General features: G+C 42.0%; 1 protein-coding gene across 1 annotated transcript in view; it reads left to right on the top strand.

Annotated features, from left to right (window-relative positions):
* Positions 1–20,532, top strand: part of LOC149320718 (alpha-2-macroglobulin-like) — an 83,335-nt gene that overhangs the window by 48,085 nt on the left and 14,718 nt on the right. The window contains exons 19-30 of the mRNA XM_089502632.1: positions 1,585–1,825; positions 2,889–3,015; positions 5,653–5,774; positions 7,027–7,078; positions 8,897–8,980; positions 10,753–10,929; positions 12,348–12,432; positions 13,952–14,108; positions 15,053–15,127; positions 16,243–16,408; positions 17,173–17,402; positions 18,832–19,050. Coding sequence (XP_089358758.1) covers positions 1,585–1,825; positions 2,889–3,015; positions 5,653–5,774; positions 7,027–7,078; positions 8,897–8,980; positions 10,753–10,929; positions 12,348–12,432; positions 13,952–14,108; positions 15,053–15,127; positions 16,243–16,408; positions 17,173–17,402; positions 18,832–19,050 — 1,735 coding nt within the window. The remainder of the gene's footprint in view (positions 1–1,584; positions 1,826–2,888; positions 3,016–5,652; positions 5,775–7,026; positions 7,079–8,896; positions 8,981–10,752; positions 10,930–12,347; positions 12,433–13,951; positions 14,109–15,052; positions 15,128–16,242; positions 16,409–17,172; positions 17,403–18,831; positions 19,051–20,532) is intronic.

A 20,532-nucleotide genomic window follows, 5' to 3' on the forward strand; every position in this document is an offset into this window, starting at 1 on the left:
ATATAGAGACAGATTTTTCAAAAATTCAGCATTTACCAGAAATGATGAATAAAGATCTTTTTTCCAGATTAATACAGTGGGCCCTTGGTATCTGCCTGGGTTTGGCTCCAAGACCCCCATGGATACCAAAATCTGTGGATGCTCAAGTCCCATTGAATACCATAGGGTAGTAAAATTATGTCTCTTATATAAAATGGCAAAGTCAAGAGTTGCTTTTTGAAATGTGTATTTTTGGGAGTATTTTTAAGCCATGGATGTTTGAATTCGTGGATAAAAAATGTGTGGATATGGAGGGCTGACTGCTCAACCAGTAGAAGAATTCTCTCCAAATTATGTTCTGACAATGGCTTCTTGTCCTTGGTACAAATTCCTCATCAGGACTATCAAATGTAGTGGCACCTCCAGGTTTCTGAGTGTGTTGCATAGTTTTTTGTGATCTGTACAATCAAATGTTTTGCTGTAGTCTATGAAACACATGCTGATTAAAAGATTAAATTATTCAAAGAAAATTACAATGTAAAATGATGGGTAGAAGATAATGAGGTGATAATCTTTAAAGGTATTCCACCACAAATTCTACACAAAAGACAGAAATACAAATTCCTAACACATTTTCTTAGGAATTAGATTTCAGATGGGAAAGAATTGAAGGTTTCTCCATCACTTATAAACAGAGATGATACAAAATAAATTCAATTAAAAACAGCAAAAGAAATAGAGAAGAAGATTATCCAAGACTATGAAGACAAAAATAAAGAAAAACAGAATACACAGCAAAATACAAGACAAAGAAAATCCCCAAAAAGTGAAGAGGAAATACAGGCAGGAAGGAATCAACTAGGAGGAGAAGAAGAAGAAACCCAAGAAGAAAAGGAAGGGAATCAACTGAGGAGTGATCAGGGAGTGCAAAGAGAGCAATGACCATGACTGGTTGTTTTAAATCTGCAGTAGAGCAAATCAACAAATATCAACAAATTGGCATAGGGGGGCATTATGGTTGTTGCCCAAGAGGAAAGAGGGTGGCAGCTTGAAAAGGCTTGGGGACCATTGTCCTAGATGGAGCAAGTTCTTTTTTCTGCAGCTCTGGAGAATAGAACCTGGAGCAATGGACTGAAACTACAGGAAAAGAGAATTCCACCTGTATCTCAGGAGGAACTGTCTGAGGGTCAGAGCTGTTTGACAGTGGAATATGCTGCCTCAGAGTGTAGTGGAGCCCCCCTTTCTTGAGTTTTTTTTTAAACAGAGACTGTATGGCTGTATGCCAGGTGTGTTTTGATTGTGTGTTCCTGCATGGCAACTTTAGCAACTGAAAAAGGCAGAAGCTGAAACATTTTGCTCATTTTATTATTTTAAATTCTGTTTTTTAACTACACACACACACACACACACACACACACACACGTATGCAGATCATATCTGCAGATTATATCAGGTCGTATCTAGAATAGCCAATTTGGAAAGGATGCTAGAAATCATCCTATCCAACCCCCATAGTGGTTGTCATATTTGTTATGTGAGTTGCTTTTGTGATGGCAGTGAAAGGAAATTCTACACCCCCTTTTGCTTTCCCATGTCTCTTAATAGGAACCTTGGACAAGATGCCAGCGAGATCACTGTGCCAGTCACCATTCCAGACACCATCACAGAATGGAGAGCTGGAGCCTACTGTATGTCAGCAGATACAGGCTTTGGGTTAGCCAGCACCACCACCCTGACGGCCTTCAAGCCCTTCTTCCTTGACTTCACCATGCCCTATTCCGTGGTGCGGGGTGAAGCGTTCGTATTGAAAGCCACCGCCTCCACCTATTTGCAAAGTTGCATACGGGTGAGGAAACTTGGTCAATTTCTGGCTTTCTTGGTTCTTGATTAGGGGAAGGCAGCTTCTGAAGACACATTTGCCTTTCTGGGAGCTTGCACAATTCGCCATTGAAAACTACTCCAGTCCCCTCCCCATCCTTAGCCTGCTTTAGGCTATAGGACCATTTTTAGAAATGGGAAGTGACCAGGCCTATATGAACTTGTATGTATTTCTACTTCTGTAATCCTCAAAGCTATCTCAGGTTTTCCAGCCCAATATTTTATTTTATTTTACTTTTTTATTTGCTTCTTAACTTCTCTGGATTCTAGGAGATACTGGGCAAATCCATATGAGTTTAAAGTTACACTAATTGTGCCTGATAGTGTGCTTCTCTTCCCGGCATTAACATTTCAGTTCACATGGCTCAAGCACAGACTGGGGCTTTTTCATGTATCCCTGTGAGGTCTAGGGTTGTCTGCCATAATGAAAACTGGGCATGCCTCCTCTCCCTTTAATCACTGTGTAGAAGAGGGAATTTCAGCAGATGTTGCTTGTTAACTGGCTGTGTTATGTGCAATACCTGCTGAAATTCCATCTTCTACATGACTGTAAAAGGAATGAGAGGTGTCTCCAGTCTTCATTCTGGGAACCTCAGACTGATGTCATGGAGCAGGACTCTTGTGCCTTTAACAGTTGTATAGAATAAGGGATTTCAACAGGTATTGTTTGTCATACAACCAAATAACTAGCTGTTCTTGCTGAAATTCCCTCTTTTATGCAACCAGATTGTGTAAAACCTGGTTCTATGTTTATTTATTCACTATATATCCTGTCTTTCTCCCAAAATGAGATTCATGGTGGCCATTAAAGGTATAGTAGCCCTGTCCCTTATTTCACTTGGCTAGTTAGCCACTGGACATGCTAGCTATCAGATTCTGGGAGATGTAATTCAATCCCCCCCAAGCTCTGGCCTAACTCCTCTTGTGTATTGTTCTGTCTCTTGCCTTGGTTACCTCTTTCTTTTCAATCTGAGAATCGTTTCCCACACAGCAACACCCTCAATGTGAAGCTTTTTTGTTTTCATGGACAGGTCAAGATATTGCTGGATCCCTCTCCAGACTTTGAGGCTTTCCCTGTGGAAAAAGAGGAGGAATCATATTGTCTGTGTGCAAATGGAAGAAAGACAGTGTCCTGGACGGTGACCCCGAAATCTTTGGGTAAGTAGTGAGGCTTAGCATCTTGGAGTCAGACTTAACGGAAAGAGACTCTTGGTTGCTCTAGGATTAGACTACTTTGTTAACTGCCCTCGAGACAGAACCAATTCATGGCAGCCCTATAGATGAGACATCTCCAAACCCCCTATCATCCACTGCTCTGCTTGATTCATGTTCATGTAGAGTCATGGCCATGATCTCCCTGAGTCTGAAATGCAGTCTTCCTCTCTGTCTGCTGCCCTCTACCACGTACTATATAAGCTGGCATCCTTGAAAATTGTTGTCAGATGCACTTATTAGAGACTACATAATATTGGTTTTACAAGACTTCGGAGTTTATCACATGGGAGAAATCCTGTGCAGATACGGGGAGGGGGGGTGTTAAATCAGAGAAACTGCAAAAGGGGGTTGATTTTCACATGACGTTATTGTTAAAATGGTGTTAACTCGAACGAAAAATAGATGGAAATTAGACAAAAGCTGTTCCTTTTTACTTTTGGAAAATCCTGAAAGTAAAAAGGAGTGGCTTTTGATTACTTTCCATTTGGGTCAACACCACATTAACAATGACGTGTGTGAAAATCAATCTGCTTTTGTGGGTTTTTTTCCCAACTTTAAAATCCCATTTTTGCATGGGATTCCCCCCGTTTGATAAACTCCTCTCTTTGTTATGTGCCTTCAAGTCCACTTTGGCAGCCCTCTCACTGGGTTTCCTAGCAAGCTTCCTTCAGAGGAAGTTTGCCATTGCCAGCCTTGTAGGATGACAGAGAGTGACTTGCCAAAACCCACCCAGTGGTTTTAATGGATGAGCAGGAATTCAGACCCTGATCTCCCAAAGTTCTAGGACTTTATCACACAAGGCAATAAACCATAATAACAGCTGGTTAATATTCAAAGATATAGCTATTTTAGTCTGGAAAATATGTATATAAAGCACCAGTATGTAGCACTTTGGGGACTAGATGAAAGAAAAAAGCTGATAACATGAGCTTTCATAGACTTCAGTCTACTTCCTGACATGCATGGGGTGGAATGGAGGGTCCGAGGACACTTATATAAGGAGGCTGTGTGTGAGAATACAAAACTCTGTGGGTATGGAAATGAGATGACAAGTTCAGTTTTAAATATGGTTGTTGGGGGAAAAAGACAGGAGGAAGGATGTTGCCTAAAGCCAAGCTGAGTAAATAATCATATGAACGAGTACTGGAATATAGTGGCTGGACAGATTGGCAGAAAGGGGCAACAAGACGCTGCCTATTCCTGCCCCGGAAGCAGGCTGTGGCAACCACATGCCATGGCCTGCACATGGCTCAAAAAGAAGCTCCTAAAAGGGGCTTCTTTTTGCGCCACAAAATGGGCGCGATAACTGCCTCTGTGTGGCATTATGACACTCTCTGTGCACTGCGCCGTTTGGGCACTGTGCACGGCAGACATCATTGTGCTGCGCCCCATGTAAACAGAGGCGTGCCAAGATGGCGAGTGCGGTAGGGTTTGGGAGCATATGAACGCTCTGCTCTACCGCAGCCCTAATTCGGGCCCAAGCCGTCACAATGTGCCAGTCTGTCCAGGCTCATAGTGTGGGAACTAAAAAGGAGAATTAGCTTATTTTGCTGGGACTTATCACATATCGCCTCCTTTCTGTTGTTACCTGTTTCTTTTCATTCATGCATGAATGACCTCTTTTCCCACTTCTGTAGTGCTGGCGTTTGCAGTGTGATAAATCAATTCTGCTTTAATTCCAATTTTTGGTGGGCTTTGGGTGTTGCAATTGCTTGCCCTTTGGCTGCTAGTGATCAGGGATAAAGGAGTTCCTGAGTTGAGTAAGCAAAATTGATTGCTGGCAGACTAACGTCGGCTACAGATTTTTTATCCATGGATTCAAGCATCCACAGCTTGAAAATAATCAAAAAAGAAATAAATTCCAAAAAGTAAAGATTGGTTTTCCTATTTTATATAAGGGAAACCATTTTATTATGCTATTGTATTCAAAGAGACCTGAGCATTTTGGTATCCATGGGCAGTCCTGGAACCAAATGCCAATGGATACCAAGGGTCCACTGTAATTACTTTTATCTGCCATCAGTTAGTCTCTCCTTGAATCAGCAGGTCTTCCCCTCTAGAAAAAAAGACGTTTTCAGAGGTGAAACCTCTTTTAATTTATATTTCTTTAAGGAGTGACTGTATGCATGTGTGCCAAACTAAGCACATACTGGGTAGTACTGGGTGGGCAGTGCCAAATGTTACATGTGATAAGGTATTGATGCAAATGAAGGGAATATTATGATGATTACAAAGGTGTGATAAGGAAGAGAGTAGTCTCGATTGGATAGCACTTTTGAAAATGAACATAATTTCAGCAGGAGACATCCTTGTGTGATAAAGTCCCTAGTCCACCGCCTAAACCACTGCACTATCCTTGTTCTCCTCTATCCTCTAAACCAGTTCTTCTTAAGCTATTTGATGCGATGGTACAGCAGTGTTTTTTTTCTTGATGTGCGTGGAAATGGCATCATATTTGTTCCCACCAGGTACTTCTAGAGTTTTCTTTCTTTATCACTGAGCAGCAGGCAATGGGACACTGTGGCTGGAAAAGAAGCATTTTATTGATATACAGAATGAGGTGGCTATTTTGTATTCAAGGTGAGGTGAACTTCACAGCAAGTGCCGAGGCCTTGAAATCAGATGCCCCCTGTGGGAACGAGGTAGTAGAGACTCCCAGAAAAGGACAAAAGGACACTGTGATCAAACCACTTTTAGTTGAGGTATGTGTGACAGGTGCTTCCATTTTGGCAGAGAGGTATGTGCTGTGAGAGATGGTACCACATATTTAATTGCAAATACGTATGTAACACAGAAGAGCTGCTGTCAAAACTAGAACAAAGCAAAAAATAAAAAGCACATGTAAGTTCTCAAACTGTAGGATCTTAATGGGTTAATGGGTGTAAATTAAGGAACGTATACTGCGGAAATTCTCTGTTGAAGAACTAGACAAAAATGCCTTCTCTCACCATTATCTTTTGCATTCGCATTAGAACCCTAGTGACTGCACTTAGAAACCATTAAAACATTAAAGTAGTAGAGGTTGAAGGTACAGTCAGCCCTCCATATCCATGGATTTCTGCATCCACAGATTCAACCATCCACAGCTTGGGGGAGGGGAGGGTGATTTAAATCCAAAAAGTAAATTTTGATTTTCCCATTTTATATAAGGGACACCATTTTACAATGCTTTTGTATATAATGGGACTTGAGCATCCAGAGGTTTTGGTATCCACATAGGGTCCTGGAACCAAACCTTAGCAGATATGAAGGGCCCACTGTAATGATTACAAAATTAATTTATATGAAGACAACATATTGCTCTTTTTAATCATATCTGGTAAATATAGCATCACCCCACTTAAAAATATTCTAGATATATTTCAAATGCATACTGGACTAAAAATCAAATGCAACCTTGGAGACTGACTGAGAAAAATATATTTGTAGCCAATCATGGAGTAGATTGCTGCCACACTCCATAAATAAAGTAGTTTGACACCACTTTTACTGTCATGACTCAATGCTACAGAATCTTGGGATTTGTAGTTTGGTGAGATCTTTAGCTTTTCCTGTCAGAGAACTCTGGTGCCCCACCAAACTACAAATCCCAGGATTCTGTAGCATTGAGTCATGACAGTTAAAGTGGTGTCAAACAGCTTTATTTCTGCAATGTGACAGCAGCCTAGGTTTGCATCTGTGAAATGTTGGAGGGCATGATGTTTTCGTTATGTTCAGAGCTTGCAAATGTTGTTGTTGTCATTTCTGGAAACAGCTACCAGAATTTTGCAACCACCATGGCCAGTGGATTTGAGGAGTTGTCTCTGCTTCCCGCTTCCCCACAACCTTTTTCCAAGCTTTGTTTGGGGCCCTATTTGTTTATCTTCAGCATCAATGATATTTCTTGTGTTATGTGCTCAGGGCTTCTCACCTCTCTTTTTCTCTCCTTTTATCCCCCTTGTCCTCACCTTGAAGCCTGAAGGAGTTGAGAAGGAATTAGTCTTCAGCCATTTCCTCTGTAACAGCAGTAAGTCCCTGTTGATGCTCACTCCTATTTTTTCAACATCAGATGCACCATTCACAGTGTATAAATATAACACTATGGGTTTATTCAGATGGTGAAAAGAATCCAGATAGAATCTGGGTTGTATCTTGTTGTTCACATGCAGGGACGTAGCCAGGATTTTGGGAAGGGGGGGGGGTCCAGACTAAGTGCCACCATTATAATGGGGCTTGGGTGCGGCGGAGCAGCAGCACACACCATTCATTTTATCTAACGGAAGGGGGGGTCTGGACCCCAAGAACCCCCCCCCCCCTTGGCTACATCCCTGTCACATGCATTTTGAATGCATCTGATTAAGTTTTTTGGGATGCTGTCAAAAAATTCACTTAACCCGGGATGATGTTGGGGGGATTCTGAGTTTTTCTAAAAGATTTGCATTCTCGGCTGTGTGGATAACCAATGTGAATAGCCCCGGGATAAACTGAGATAAAACTCTGCATGCCTTGAACGTGCTTCAAATACATTTGCATCATTGACTCAATCTTTATTTGTGTGCTGACATGTGCACCTGAACTCGCAGAGATGCACACAGATGCCATTCCATAGTATGAACAACAAACTCAGAATGTGTGAGTGATACTATTTACATAGTTGCTCTAAAAAACAACAATGTGTGAATGACCCCTATGATTCCACCTTAGCTGCCATAGCAACATCTTATAGAATCCTGGATTTGCAATTGAGAGAGGGGCGTTTTAGAATTCTCAACTAGAGGTAGTTTTTGTTGTTTGTTGTTGTGTGCCTTGAAGTAATTTTCGACTTGGTAAACGAACCTATCACTGGGTGAAAAAGAGAGTGACTTGCCCAAGATCACTTAGTGGGCATTCATGGCCAAGTGGGAATCAAACCCTAATCTCTTGAGTCATAATCCAATGCTCAAACCTCTACACCATCCTGATTGTCCAGAGATCTTTAGCACTTACCAAAACAAAAAATCCCAGAGTTTCATAGGGTGCAGCCATGAAACAGTTCAAGTGGAATCCATGTACTGAAATATTGTAGTGTGAATGGTCCCTTGGAGGTACCTTGGTATATTCTCTACATTAGCTATGTTCACTTTAAGGTAGGTGCAGGCACATTCCCAGAGGTGGTTAAGGCTATATATACTGCAGAATTAATGCAGTTTGGCACCACTTGAACTGTCATGGATCAATGCTATGGAACTCTGGGACTGGTTGTTTTGTGAGATATTTGGCCTTCTCTGTCAGAGAACTCTGGTGTCAGAGAGCTCTAATGATTGAGAGGCTGAGAGGCTTCAAACAAACTAAGGCGGGTTACAGATTGCCGAAATGCGGCAGTCTGCTGCCGCTGCCGGTTGCTGCATCCGGGAACCGCAGCAGCCAAATGGCGCGGTTCCCGGACGCAGCAAAGAAGGAGTGTGAAAATCGTGCTCCTTCTTGCGGCCCAGAAGAGACACCGCGAGGCTCTAGTCGCGCACTCGTGGTGTCACTTCCGCTGCGCGATGTGCAGACACAGAGCGTCTGTTACGTCAAAATGGCAGCGGCCGTGTGGAACAGCCGCCGCCATTTGTTACAGACTCAGTCCGTGCTAGGGTTAGGGGCGTCTGGAAGAGACGCCCCTTTCTAACCCTAGCACGGACTGAGTCCGTCCTAGGGTGCCCATCTATAACGGGCCTATGAAAAGATTAAGAAAGACCAGATATATCAATAGACAGTTTAAAACCATACATGTTTATCCTAAGGCTGGTAGGGCAGGAAAGGATAGTGGGAATGGTGCAGAGGAGGCACTCATCTTGATTATAACCCCATGTTTTCCTTACAGAAAATCCACCCTCAGAAGATGTTTCTCTAAAAGTGCCAGAAAATGTGGTCGAAGGATCGGCAAGGGCCTCATTCTGTGTGCTGGGTAAGTGATACAATCTCTTCAGAGATTTTGGGTGCATCTACACTGTAGAAAATATTCAGTCTGACATCACTTTAAGTGCTGTAACTCCATCCTATAAAGTCATGGGATTTGTAGTTTTGCAAGATCTTTAGCCTTCTCTGTCAAAGAGTGCTGATGCCTCACAAAACTACAAATCCAAGGATTCTGTAGAATGGAGCCATGACAGATTAAGGAGTATATCACATGGAGCTTTTGGGTGGTTTTGTAGCTCAGTTCCAGCTCACTTCCGAAGTGATTGCACTTCCAGCACTTCTGAGCTGCAACCGCCCCCCCCCCCCCCCAGTGTGTGATAAGGTCCAAAGTGGTGTCAAACTGCATTATTTTTCCAGTGTAGGTGCAATCTGTGCTACTATAGTGGTCCCTCCACATTCATTGGGGTCAGGGACATAGGACCTCTGTGAAAATGGAAAAACTGCAAATAAAAAAACACTATTTTTTTTTACCTGAGCTAGGTGCTCCAGTGCAATTCTGTGGTCAACATCTGCCAGACATTGAACATAGAATTGCCCTGGAGGAGCTACAAATGCCTAGTGGAGTGTCCTCTCTAGGTCTTTCCATATGACTTTTGGTTCAGGTTGACCATAGAGTTGTGCTGGAGGACCTAGAGATTCCTAAAGAGAACATATTAATAAAATCCATGAATAATCAAATCTGCAAAAGTCAAATCCTCAAATGTGGAGGGACAACTGTAAATGCAGAGATTACTAAATGCATAGGCTACTAAATGCCATTACTCTTGTCTAAAAAATCTACATTCTGGTCATATTTTTCTTTCTTGACTACAGCCTTCATTTTCTTTTTTGACTGAACCAAGGTACAGGCTGAATCTCCCTTATCTGGAATTCTAACATCTGAAATACTCCAAAACCAAAACTTGTTTCATGAGTGGCTGAGATAGTGACACCTTTGTTGTCTGATGGTTCAGTGTACACAAACTTTGTTTCACTCGCAAATTATTTCACAATAGTGTATTATTTCAAAATAGTGTAGACTATATGTATAAGGTGTATATGAAACATAAATGAATTTTATGTTGACACTTGGATCCCATCTCCAAGATATCTCTGTATATATTGCTGTTAACTGCCTTCAGACTGGCCTTGACTCATGGCAATCCTGTGAATGAGACATCTTCAAGCCCCACTATCCTCTTCCTCTCTCTGCTTAGGTCTTGTAGATTTGTTCATGTCACCTCCCTGATTGAGTCTAGTTATCTTGTGTGCGATCTTCCTTTCTTCTGCCATCAACCTTCCCAAGCATTATTTTCTTTTCTAATGAGTCCTGCCTTCCAGGGAGAGTACAGGCTTAATCTGTTTTAGGACCTATTTGTTTGTCTTTTTGGCTGTTCATTTCATTATGCATATACAGTTGGCCCTCCCTATTCATGGATTCAAGCATTCATGGTTTGAAAATATTTTAAAAAAATATATATTCTAAAAAGTAAACCTTGATTTTGCTATTTTATATAAGGGATGCCATTTTATTATCCCTTGTATTTAATGGGACTTGAGCATCCATGGATTTTGGTATCCACAGGGCCCCTGGACCCAAACCTCAGGAGATGCCAAGGGCCCATTGTATGCAAATACAGATATTCCAAAATCCCAAGTACTTCTGGTTCCAGGTGTTTAGGATAAGGGAAGATTCAGCCTGTATAGAAAATTTGATCTGTTGTTTGGAAATCATGAAATTCTGCCACTGACCCTCTACTTGTGTCTCTTCCTGCGCTCCAGGTGACATTCTGGGCAATGCCATTCAGAACTTGCATCAGCTTCTCCGGATGCCCTATGGTTGTGGCGAGCAGAATATGGCCCTTTTTGCCCCCAACATCTACATCTTGAACTACCTGAATAATACCGGGCAGCTGACGGAGGAGATCAAATCCAAGGCTATTGGATACCTAGTTTCTGGTGAGGAGAGCAGGAAATGCTGCAAAGGGAATTCCTACTCTTGTTTTCTCAGGAAAGTAGGGGGAGAATAAAATGGTTCCTCTCTGGTTGTGTGTGTGTATAATCAAGGCTGTTAGCTTTAATGGTATGAACTAATAGGGTAAGGAATAAAAAGATTAATTAATTGGTATGAGCCTAGTGTAGTGGGGCTGCTAGCATTAATTTGGTTACACCATCAGATTAATCAACTGCAGTTGTTGTTTTTATTTGCTGTTAAATGTGCTCCTGACCCTATGAAATTGAGACCTTCAAGAGCCCTGGCCATCAACAGTCCTGCTCAGGTTTTGCAAGCTCAGGCTGCATCTGCACTGCAGAATTAATGCAGTTTGATACCAGTTTAACTGGGCTAAATGCTATAGAATTATTGGATTTGTAGTTTTGTGAGGTATTTAGCCTTCTTTGTCAGAGAGCTCTTGCGCCATAGCAAACAAAAAATCCATAGCATGGAGCCATGACAGTTAAACTCATATCAAACTGCAATAATTCTACAGTGTGGCAGCAGCTCCTGTGCCATGATTGAGTCTACCCACCTTTAATGCAGTCTCCCTCTTTTTCTACTGCCTTCCACCTTACCAGGCATTACTGTCTTTTCCAATGAGTCATATGTTCTCATGATAAATCAACTAAAGTACTAGTGGTTTAATTGGTATGGGCTAATTTTAATGGGGTTACTGGTTTTAATTTGGCTAAATTTAAAAGGGACAAATGGCAATGAGGTCAAACATTTAAATGGTGAACTGTGCTGATCCTGGATACTTTGAGGAGATGCCATTCACTCTTTTGACCAGGAAAAGGGCAACCCAGAGAATCTGGAGAGGTCAAAGGCCACACAAGCGAGGGCCATGTCAGGTCGCATCACTGCATTTTATCCACTCCATGTTAGTTTCTCAAAGGAGGAAGCAGAAGTATTAAAGATGCCCTCTTCTCTAACAATAATTAATCATAGAATTGGAAGAGACTACATGGGCCATCCAGTCCAGTTGCCTGCCATGCAGGAAAATATAACAAAGCCTTTCTTTATGAAATAGCAGCCACCTAAATGCTCTGAAGGCACCAGATCCCATCTGATCTTGGAAGCTGAGCAGGGTCAGGCTTGGTTAGTGCTTGAATGAGGGACCACCAAGGAATATCAGATGCTGTAGGCTATATCAAGAGGAAAACAATGGCAAATCACCTCTGAGTACTCCCTAGGAAAACCCAATGAAATTCATGGCATCATCAGAAATTGACAGATGGCTTCAAGACACATTCATTTTGACATAATACTTTACCTTACCGCTTCCTTCCTGACATAGAAAGACACCTCTGTTGAAATTTGGGTAACATATACATTTTATGGACATGTTGTGGAAGGAAGTAATGTTCATTCTTTGTTTCAGGCTACCAGAGGCAGCTGAACTACAAGCACTCTGATGGTTCCTACAGCACTTTTGGAGAACGTTATCAGGAGCCAGGAAATGCCTGGTGAGATTTTCAGTGTCAACTTCATATCCCAAAGATGTGCAACGCTGTGTGTGTGTGGTGTCGCAAAATTATGGGGGAGTCTTGAGAAGCTGCAGGACAAGTTACAGTATTCCTAACAACCTCTGTTTTTAAAAGGTGTAATTGAAGCTGTTGTGGCTATGGAGGTATAGGTTGCTTTCACACTAATAATAATAATAATAAAACTTTATTTATATACCGCTTTTCCAATGATCAAAGCGGTGTACAGCAAGAATATAGGTACATACAGGTTAAAAGTATAAAATCCACAAATCTCAATATACATAAAAACACACAGCCAAAAATCTTTTCAGTCAACTACACAGTTATAGTACTGTGGAGCATATCACACAAGGAAAGACAGTGGAACTGCACTCCACTCTACACTGCATCCACCTGCTAGCTAGAAGCAAGTAGGGTGGATTAAATGTTCTTTATCCTGTCTCCCTATAAAGGTGAAAAGGAATAATCCCCTCATTTCACCTTGATCTGGGAACAGCCCATTCAGCTAAAATCTCTGTTTTAATTTTTACACAGGAAAACATGTTCTCTTTCTGTCTGTATACGTGCGTGTGTGTTTGGATGATAAGCTGTGAACAACTGTGTTTAATACTTAATGCATGCCATCACCAGGTCTCAGGTTTTGGACTGGAAACCTGAAGGCCTAGGACAATCTTGAACTGATAACCGAGGGTCTGAACAGACCACCCCTAAGGGGCAGCCTGCAGCCGCCTCTGTCACACTGCCACTCCCAATCTGGCCACAGAAAGGGCACCATAGCTGTCTGCGCCACAGCTTTTTAGTGCTCTTTTGGCACTGTGTCATCTGGACACAGTGCCAGAGGAGTGCCGTGATGCTGCCCACTATGTGGTTGGGTATACAGTGTGATAGCAGTGTCGGGGCGTGTGTCATGCAGATGCCATGGCCCGACTCTGCCCCCAGGCCAGCGTATAACACCAGTCTGTTCAGGCCCTCAGTCAGCCAGAGGACTTTTTCTTCAGCCACCCCTAGAGTTCAGCCACCCCTAGACTGTGGAATGACCTGCTGGAAGAGATTCAACAGATGAATACATTATCCAAATTTAAGACAGCATTAAAGATCAGCCCCTTCAGGCAGGCTGTCCAGATGATTTTTAAATTGTAAATTGTAAATTATGAATTTTAAACGTGGATTTTTTTTCTAATATGAATATATCTTACTTGTCCTTTTAAACTTATGTGTGTTTTAACTGATGTGTTTTTAACTAATGTCATGTATTTGTTAATTGTTGTTTTTCCCCACCTCTATCCATGAGGAGAGGTGGGTAAGAAATAATAATAATAATAATAATAATAATAATAATAATAATAATAATGTGGCAATGGTGCCATGAGTCCACAAAACAGAGATGCAATGCAAGCCCCCCAAAGTGGGTGGTAGGCTACACGCGGCTCATTCCTGCAGGAAATAAAATGAAATGAGTAAATAAATTACACTTTTTGCCTCCTGTGGTGCCTTGCAGGTTGACAGCATTTGTGCTCAAGTCCTTTGCTCAAGCCCAGCACCACATCTTTTTGGAACAAAATCACATCAGGGATGCTCAGGCCTGGCTAGCCGTCCGACAGAAGGAAAACGGCTGTTTCCGGAGCAGCGGGACCCTTCTAAACAACGCCCTAAAGGTAAAGTGGGAGGAGGTGTATTGTGAGAATTGGAGGTTAGCACAGTTGTGAGAACCGGGGGTTAGTTAGACCAAGAGCAAACATATTTTGGAAGTGATATTTGAATCCGTGAGGTTCAAGCTTAAATTGGAAAATTTCATGGACACATAACTCAGAGCTTGGAAAATTTATTTTTGGAATTATAACTCCCGTAATCTTCCAGCCAGTATTTTGTATTCCAAAAAAATAAAGAAAATGTTTCTAAGATCTAAATCTTACAGAGCAGGACTGTTCAAGAGGACCAGGGTGGCATAGTGGTTTGAGCATTAGACTATGGGGCTAATTTTATTAATTAAAGAGAGATTAAAGCGCATTTAAAGCATCCTGCAAATAAAGCAAAAATGGCAAGTAACTGCACGAATGATTATCATACACAATTGTGCAAATAAAGTGATATTGGAAATGCATTGTTGCTGAAATCCTGAAAGTAAAAAGATGTGTGTCAATGCTTCTTTGTAACCACTTTAATGGTGGGTTTTGTGTGACATCACGTTTTGCGTAATTATGTGGTTTGTCCGGGATATTCCCAGGATAAACTCCCGATCTCCTTCGTGTGATAAACTCTCATGACTCCCACTGTGGGAGAAAGGCAGGATATAAATGAAATACATTTTAAAACATGAAATAAATAAGAATGCCTGCTCAGCCATGGAAACCCACTGGGTGACCTTGAGTGAGTCACATGCTCTCAGCCTCAGAGGAAGGCAAGAGCAAACATTCTCTAAACCCAGTGATAAGGTTTGCCTTAGGATCGCCATGAATTGGAAACAATTTGAAGGCACACAACAACAACGTGCTGTTCTCATGTAAAACATATAGAATGTTGATCTTGGAAGAAGCTTTTGGAAGATGGCTTTCTTGTAATCTGTGGATCTGATGGATGCTTCTCACCTTCTTTCTTACAGGGTGGAGTTGGCGATGAGGTCAGCCTCTCAGCCTACATTGCCATTGCTTTACTGGAGATTCCGCTTCCTGTCACTGTAAGTATGTTTCTCCTCCCTCCCTTAATCCATGAGGATTAAGGAAAGCATGGAGTAAACTCCTTATGAAGTTCAACAATCCTTGATAAATAGCAAACCAAGAGAAATGTGGAATTTTAGCATATGCATGGCCATGCTATTAACTGTTTCCCATGGTTTGTTTAGTTTAACATTTGAGAAAGTTACTTTTTTTGCTGGAGTTCCCAGAATTGCAGGTCAGCATGGCCAGTGGTGATTCTGGGAGTTATTTAAAAAGCTCCATTTTTCCAATCTGTGGCTTAGCTGCTCTGGGAACAATTGGGTAGTGGGCATACTGCATTCATAATAAATGAGAATTCTCAAGATCTTAGGACCTTGGCCTTCTGATCTTCAAGGGCAAGGGGGGAGGAATCTCAAGGTGAAAGTACTATTTTGGAAATATAAACACGTACATACATTCACATACACTTTCCCCATTTGTTATCCTTGAGTGTTTTTATTTGAATGGCATACTCTGTGCAACTGTGGTTGACACGTAATGCATCATGCTTAATGACATCACCAGGGACTACCCCATGATATTCCCCTGATAGCATCACTAGGGCCTGCTCTCTGGCATCAGTGGGGGGGGGGGTCATCCTTTGGTCTCAAGTTTTGGCCCCCAAATCTTAGGACCTGGTATAGTCCCCTTTATCCACAATCTCCCCATCCAGGGCCAGCTGTCCTATTAAACAGAGTGGAGCAGAGTGAAGATTTGGGTTGACATGAAAGAACAACTTATTGTTACTTATATATTTTGTTATTACTGTATTTTTACTACCAAGGATGGGAAGGAGAGCTGGAGACATTTTCTGCCTCACATGCCAAACTAACTTGGTTAGTTTTGAATATCAGAAAGCGTTTGACTCACATGGGAGAGGGCACTTCCTTGGTGGCAAAATGTCTTCAGTCAGTCTTGCCTTCACTCTCTCCATGGTTCTGCCCATCCAGCATAGATGACCACTCTTCCAGGAAAGGAATGTGATATATTTTTGTTCTCTAAACAGTGTAATGGATTACGCCGTTGCCATTCAAATCTTGCAGGAGGTTTAGCAGGATGGCACAGGATTAATGCCTCTTTTTTCCTCTCCCCTCAGCACTCTGTGGTGCGTAATGCTTTGTTCTGCTTGGAGACAGCAGCAGAATCAAAAGAGATCCACGTTTACACTCGGGCCTTGATGGCTTATGCCTTTGCACTGGCAGGGAAAGAGGAGAAGCGAGAAGAGATGTTGCGCCTCCTCAATGAGGTTGCTGTGAATGAAGGTAGGAAAGGAGGATTAGAGATGGAGGGAGATGAATCTTGACCTGTCAAAATCAATGCTAGAGGGTAGACCAACAGGGTGCTTACCATGGGCCTTGAGGTGAAGAGGGTACTAAGCTGTCAAGTCCATCAGTTAGCCAAATTCAGAAATTTAGGCTTCAGTAATGAAAACTCAGCAAACTATAGATCCACACCAGAGATGTTCACTGTCAGAACTAAACGGCAAGTGTTAGCAACGCCTAATTACTGTGTATACTCATGTATAAGTCTAGAAATTTTAGTTAAAAAATTGACCCCAAAAACCTGAGTCGACTTATCCACAGGTCAATGTAAGTACTGTACTTTAATTCTTATCAAAAAAGGAACCACTCCCTGGTGAAAGGTGAGAGCTTAATCCCTTCTCAGAGCACCTAAAAAAAGCATCAACCCCTCTCTACTATCTCATCACCCAGCCTTTTGGGTGAGCACAAGCAGTTATACTTGTCAAAATTTCTTAAGTTCTTTAGCATCCTTTTCCTTTACTTCTGAACAAATCTTAGAAAAAAAACCTTGTGATAGGGTCGCCTTAGAGTTGCCTTAGGGTCACCAGAAGTCAGAAATGATTGGAAGGCACACCACCACCACAACTACACATACATGTAAATATTCCTATGTTATACTTGAAATTTGTTAAAGAAATAAAGTGCAGAAAAAATAAGGGTGATCACTAAGCCTAGGCTTGGTTTTCTGATCCAAACCCTAACCCTTCTTTCTTTGTCTGAAACAGATAATTCCCTTCACTGGCAACGACCTAAGAAACAGGAGGAAGAGAAGGATGACCTGTCATACTATCACCCTCCTGCTCCATCAGCAGAAGTAGAGATGACATCCTACGTGCTCTTGGCTTACCTGACCAAACGGCCAGCACCATCTGAGGATGACTTGGCAACAGCCACTCGCATTGTCCTGTGGCTTATCAAGCAAGCGAACCCGACAGGGGGATTCTCTTCTACTCAGGTAGGTTCCTTCCTTCCATGAACTCAGTGATGGTGGATGTTAGAGAGAACCCTGCTCAGGGCAGCTGTCTCTAAATTGCACTGTAATAGGGGAAATCCTTGTGCGTGCTTTACAGTAATATTTTATCTGTCCTCTCCTGTGCCATTCCACCAGATAAAGGGTGGAATTCATTTAGGGACACCTGCATACATGTCCATGTGTCCTTTCTCAGGTGCAGCAGTTTGGTACAGGTTGTATCTCCATTAATTTAAATGCTTGGAGCAGAAGTGTTTTGGATTTTGGAGTTTTTTGGAATTTGGAATTATATATATTGAGATATCTTGGAGATAAGACCCAAGTCTAAATGAAATTCATCTATATTTTGTTTTATACACAATATTTTAAATAATTTTGTACATGAAACAAACTTTGTGTACACTGAACCAAAGCTGTCACTATCTCAGCTACCCATGTGGACAGTTTTGGATTTTGGAGTATTTTGGATTTCAGAATTCTGGATAAGGGAGACTCAACCTGTATTCCTTGCCCTTTCTCTTCACGTAGTGGCCAAAGGTTTCACTGACGTACTGTAAAGCCCAGAAATCACCCTCAAATGCGTTCCCATTACTTTTTATACTCCCAGAAGTTTTACACTGCAGATTTCACTCCAGGCATCTTAGGTCAATGTGGGCTAAAATCCATGAGATTTCTTCTTCCCTGATAAGACTCAAAAATGCAATTGGATCATTTAATATCTTTTTAAGAAACACTGTGACATTGAAACCTCTGTGTAACACAAGGGCAGATGGGGATATATGATATGATATCCCCACAACTGGCAAGCATGATCATCATGATAATGTTTACAAATTCCCTTTTCCCTAGAATTGGGACTGAAGGTGGCTTACAATTTAAAACAAGTGCAGTATAATTAAAAACATACAACTATTCACAGTATTAGTCAGCCAGCAGGGTGTTGTGATTTGAGTGTTGAACTGGGACTCTGGGAGACCGGGATTTGAATCTCCACTCAGCCATGGAAAGTCGCTGGGTGACCTTGGACAAGGCACATTCTCTCAGCCTCAGGGGAATGCAAAGACAAAAAAACCCTATCTGAACCAATCTTGCCAAGAAAATGATAAGTTTGCCTTAGGGTCGCCATAAGTTGGAAACAGCTTGAACGCAGACAACAGCAGCATTTGCAATATTAAGATGATTTGAAGCATGCACTTACAAAGGATAAAGAGCAGTTAAAAATAGGTAAATAAAAATAATATAGCATCCTATTGAAAGGCTGATGTTTAGAAAAACTTCAGTTGGAATAAAAAAAGTCATGGCCTGCTGACAGGATAGCAAGGAAGGAACCTCTCTGGAAAAGGAGTTCCAAAGCTTAGATGCAACCACTAAGAAGGCCCTATCCCTAACCACCTTTTCTTTCTTTTTGCTGTAGGATACTGTGGTGGCCCTTCAAGCCCTCTCCCTCTACGGCAGTTCTACCTTCGCCAAGAGCAGTACAGCCGTACAAGCAACCCTGAAATCTGGGGAGAATGTCCTGAAGCTATTCCAGGTGGAAAAAGCCAACCGTCTGCTGCTTCAGTGCCAGAGTGTATCTGAGTTGCCGGGAGACTATCATATTGAGGTGGCAGGGGAAGGCTGTGTCTATGCTCAGGTGAGTGTCCAGAGGGTGTCTGGGAGAGAGAATAAAAACAGTCCCATTGTCAGATGACACAACAGAGGGGGTGTTGAAGGCGGGCAAGTTTAAGTCAAGAATACCCAACCTTTGGTCCCCAAGGCCTGAATTTAATGCTGGATGAGGGAGGTATTGTATATGCTTGTGTATAAGTCTAGAAATGTTAGTCAAAAAACTGAACCAAAAAACCTGGGTCAACTTATCCATGGGTTAATGTAAGTACTGTACTTTCACTCTTATGTAAAAAAAGGCAGCATCCCCTTCTTTGAGTAGGGTAGCAAAAAGGAAGAGCTTAGTCTGTCCTAGAAGCACCTAAAAGAAGCACTCCTCCAGGGAGCGGTACAAGGAACAACTGATTAAATACACACATGTAAATGATATCAATTGTAAAATTATTTTGAGAGTTGCATCTGAAGACCTTAAGTAAGTAAGTACCTACAGGCTGAAACACACCAGGTCTTTTAGTGCATAAGCTTTTTGAGACATGTCTCCCTCTTCATTCATAGCTTTATGGTAGGGGTGGGAATTGTGTGACCCTACAGATGTTGTTGGACTACAACTCCCAGCAGTCCTAGCCAGCATAGCCAAATAGTGAGGAAGGCTAGGAGCTGTAGTCCAGCAATATTCAGGGGGCTGCATGATTCACAACCACTTTATTAGATGTCCTATGTGTTTCTTTTCCAACTTCCCATGACCAACACATGCATACACAGGCCTGCATCCTGTTAGTGACGTACAAAGTGTATATCCAGCTTACACCTATGTATGTATCTTCTTTGTGGTCACTGCAGAAGTTAGTATTCTTCCCTCCACAAACAAACCCCTTTCACAGGACTCACCATTTTTCTGCAATAGCCACCCCCCATGTCCATTCACTAGCTAGTGGAGAGCAAGGGAGAACAGGGAAGCATCTGGTTATGTCCCTGTAGCCAGATGTACAGTAATGACATAACCATTGAAGTCCAGCAGGTTCCTCCAGATATCTTGGTACATGATGTCACTGGACTGCTTCTGGCTACACACTTCTCCAGTTCTCTCTGCTTTCCACCAGCCACTAAATAGCTCACGGTGGGGGATGCAGTGACTAAACAGTGAGTCCAGGAGAGGGTTGAGAGAAGAAACATAGCATGCTTTCATTATGCAACTTTTACATTACCCTGTGCAATACAGAATCTTTGCAAGTCCATCACATGCACACACTTTCCCTATTCTGGGAACAAATGTTAAGCTCTTCAGGGTATACCCTCCAAAGGTTCACAGATGAACACTGAGACATTTTTGGCCAAACAATATCAGAGTATGGTCAAAATGGCCAAAGTTAATGAGAAGAACACACATTCTAGTAGAGGTTGTAGCAGCTTGCTTTTGCCTGAGCCCACTGGGAAGGGCAAGACTCCACTCCTTCCTCTCCTCTCTTCTCCCCACTGCTGAGTTAATTGAAAATAAACTGTTTTGCACGTG

This window comes from Sceloporus occidentalis, unplaced genomic scaffold (assembly GCF_023333645.1).
Source record: "Sceloporus occidentalis isolate IW3139 unplaced genomic scaffold, rSceOcc1.0.p SCAF_1, whole genome shotgun sequence".
Classification (NCBI taxonomy): domain Eukaryota; kingdom Metazoa; phylum Chordata; class Lepidosauria; order Squamata; family Phrynosomatidae; genus Sceloporus; species Sceloporus occidentalis.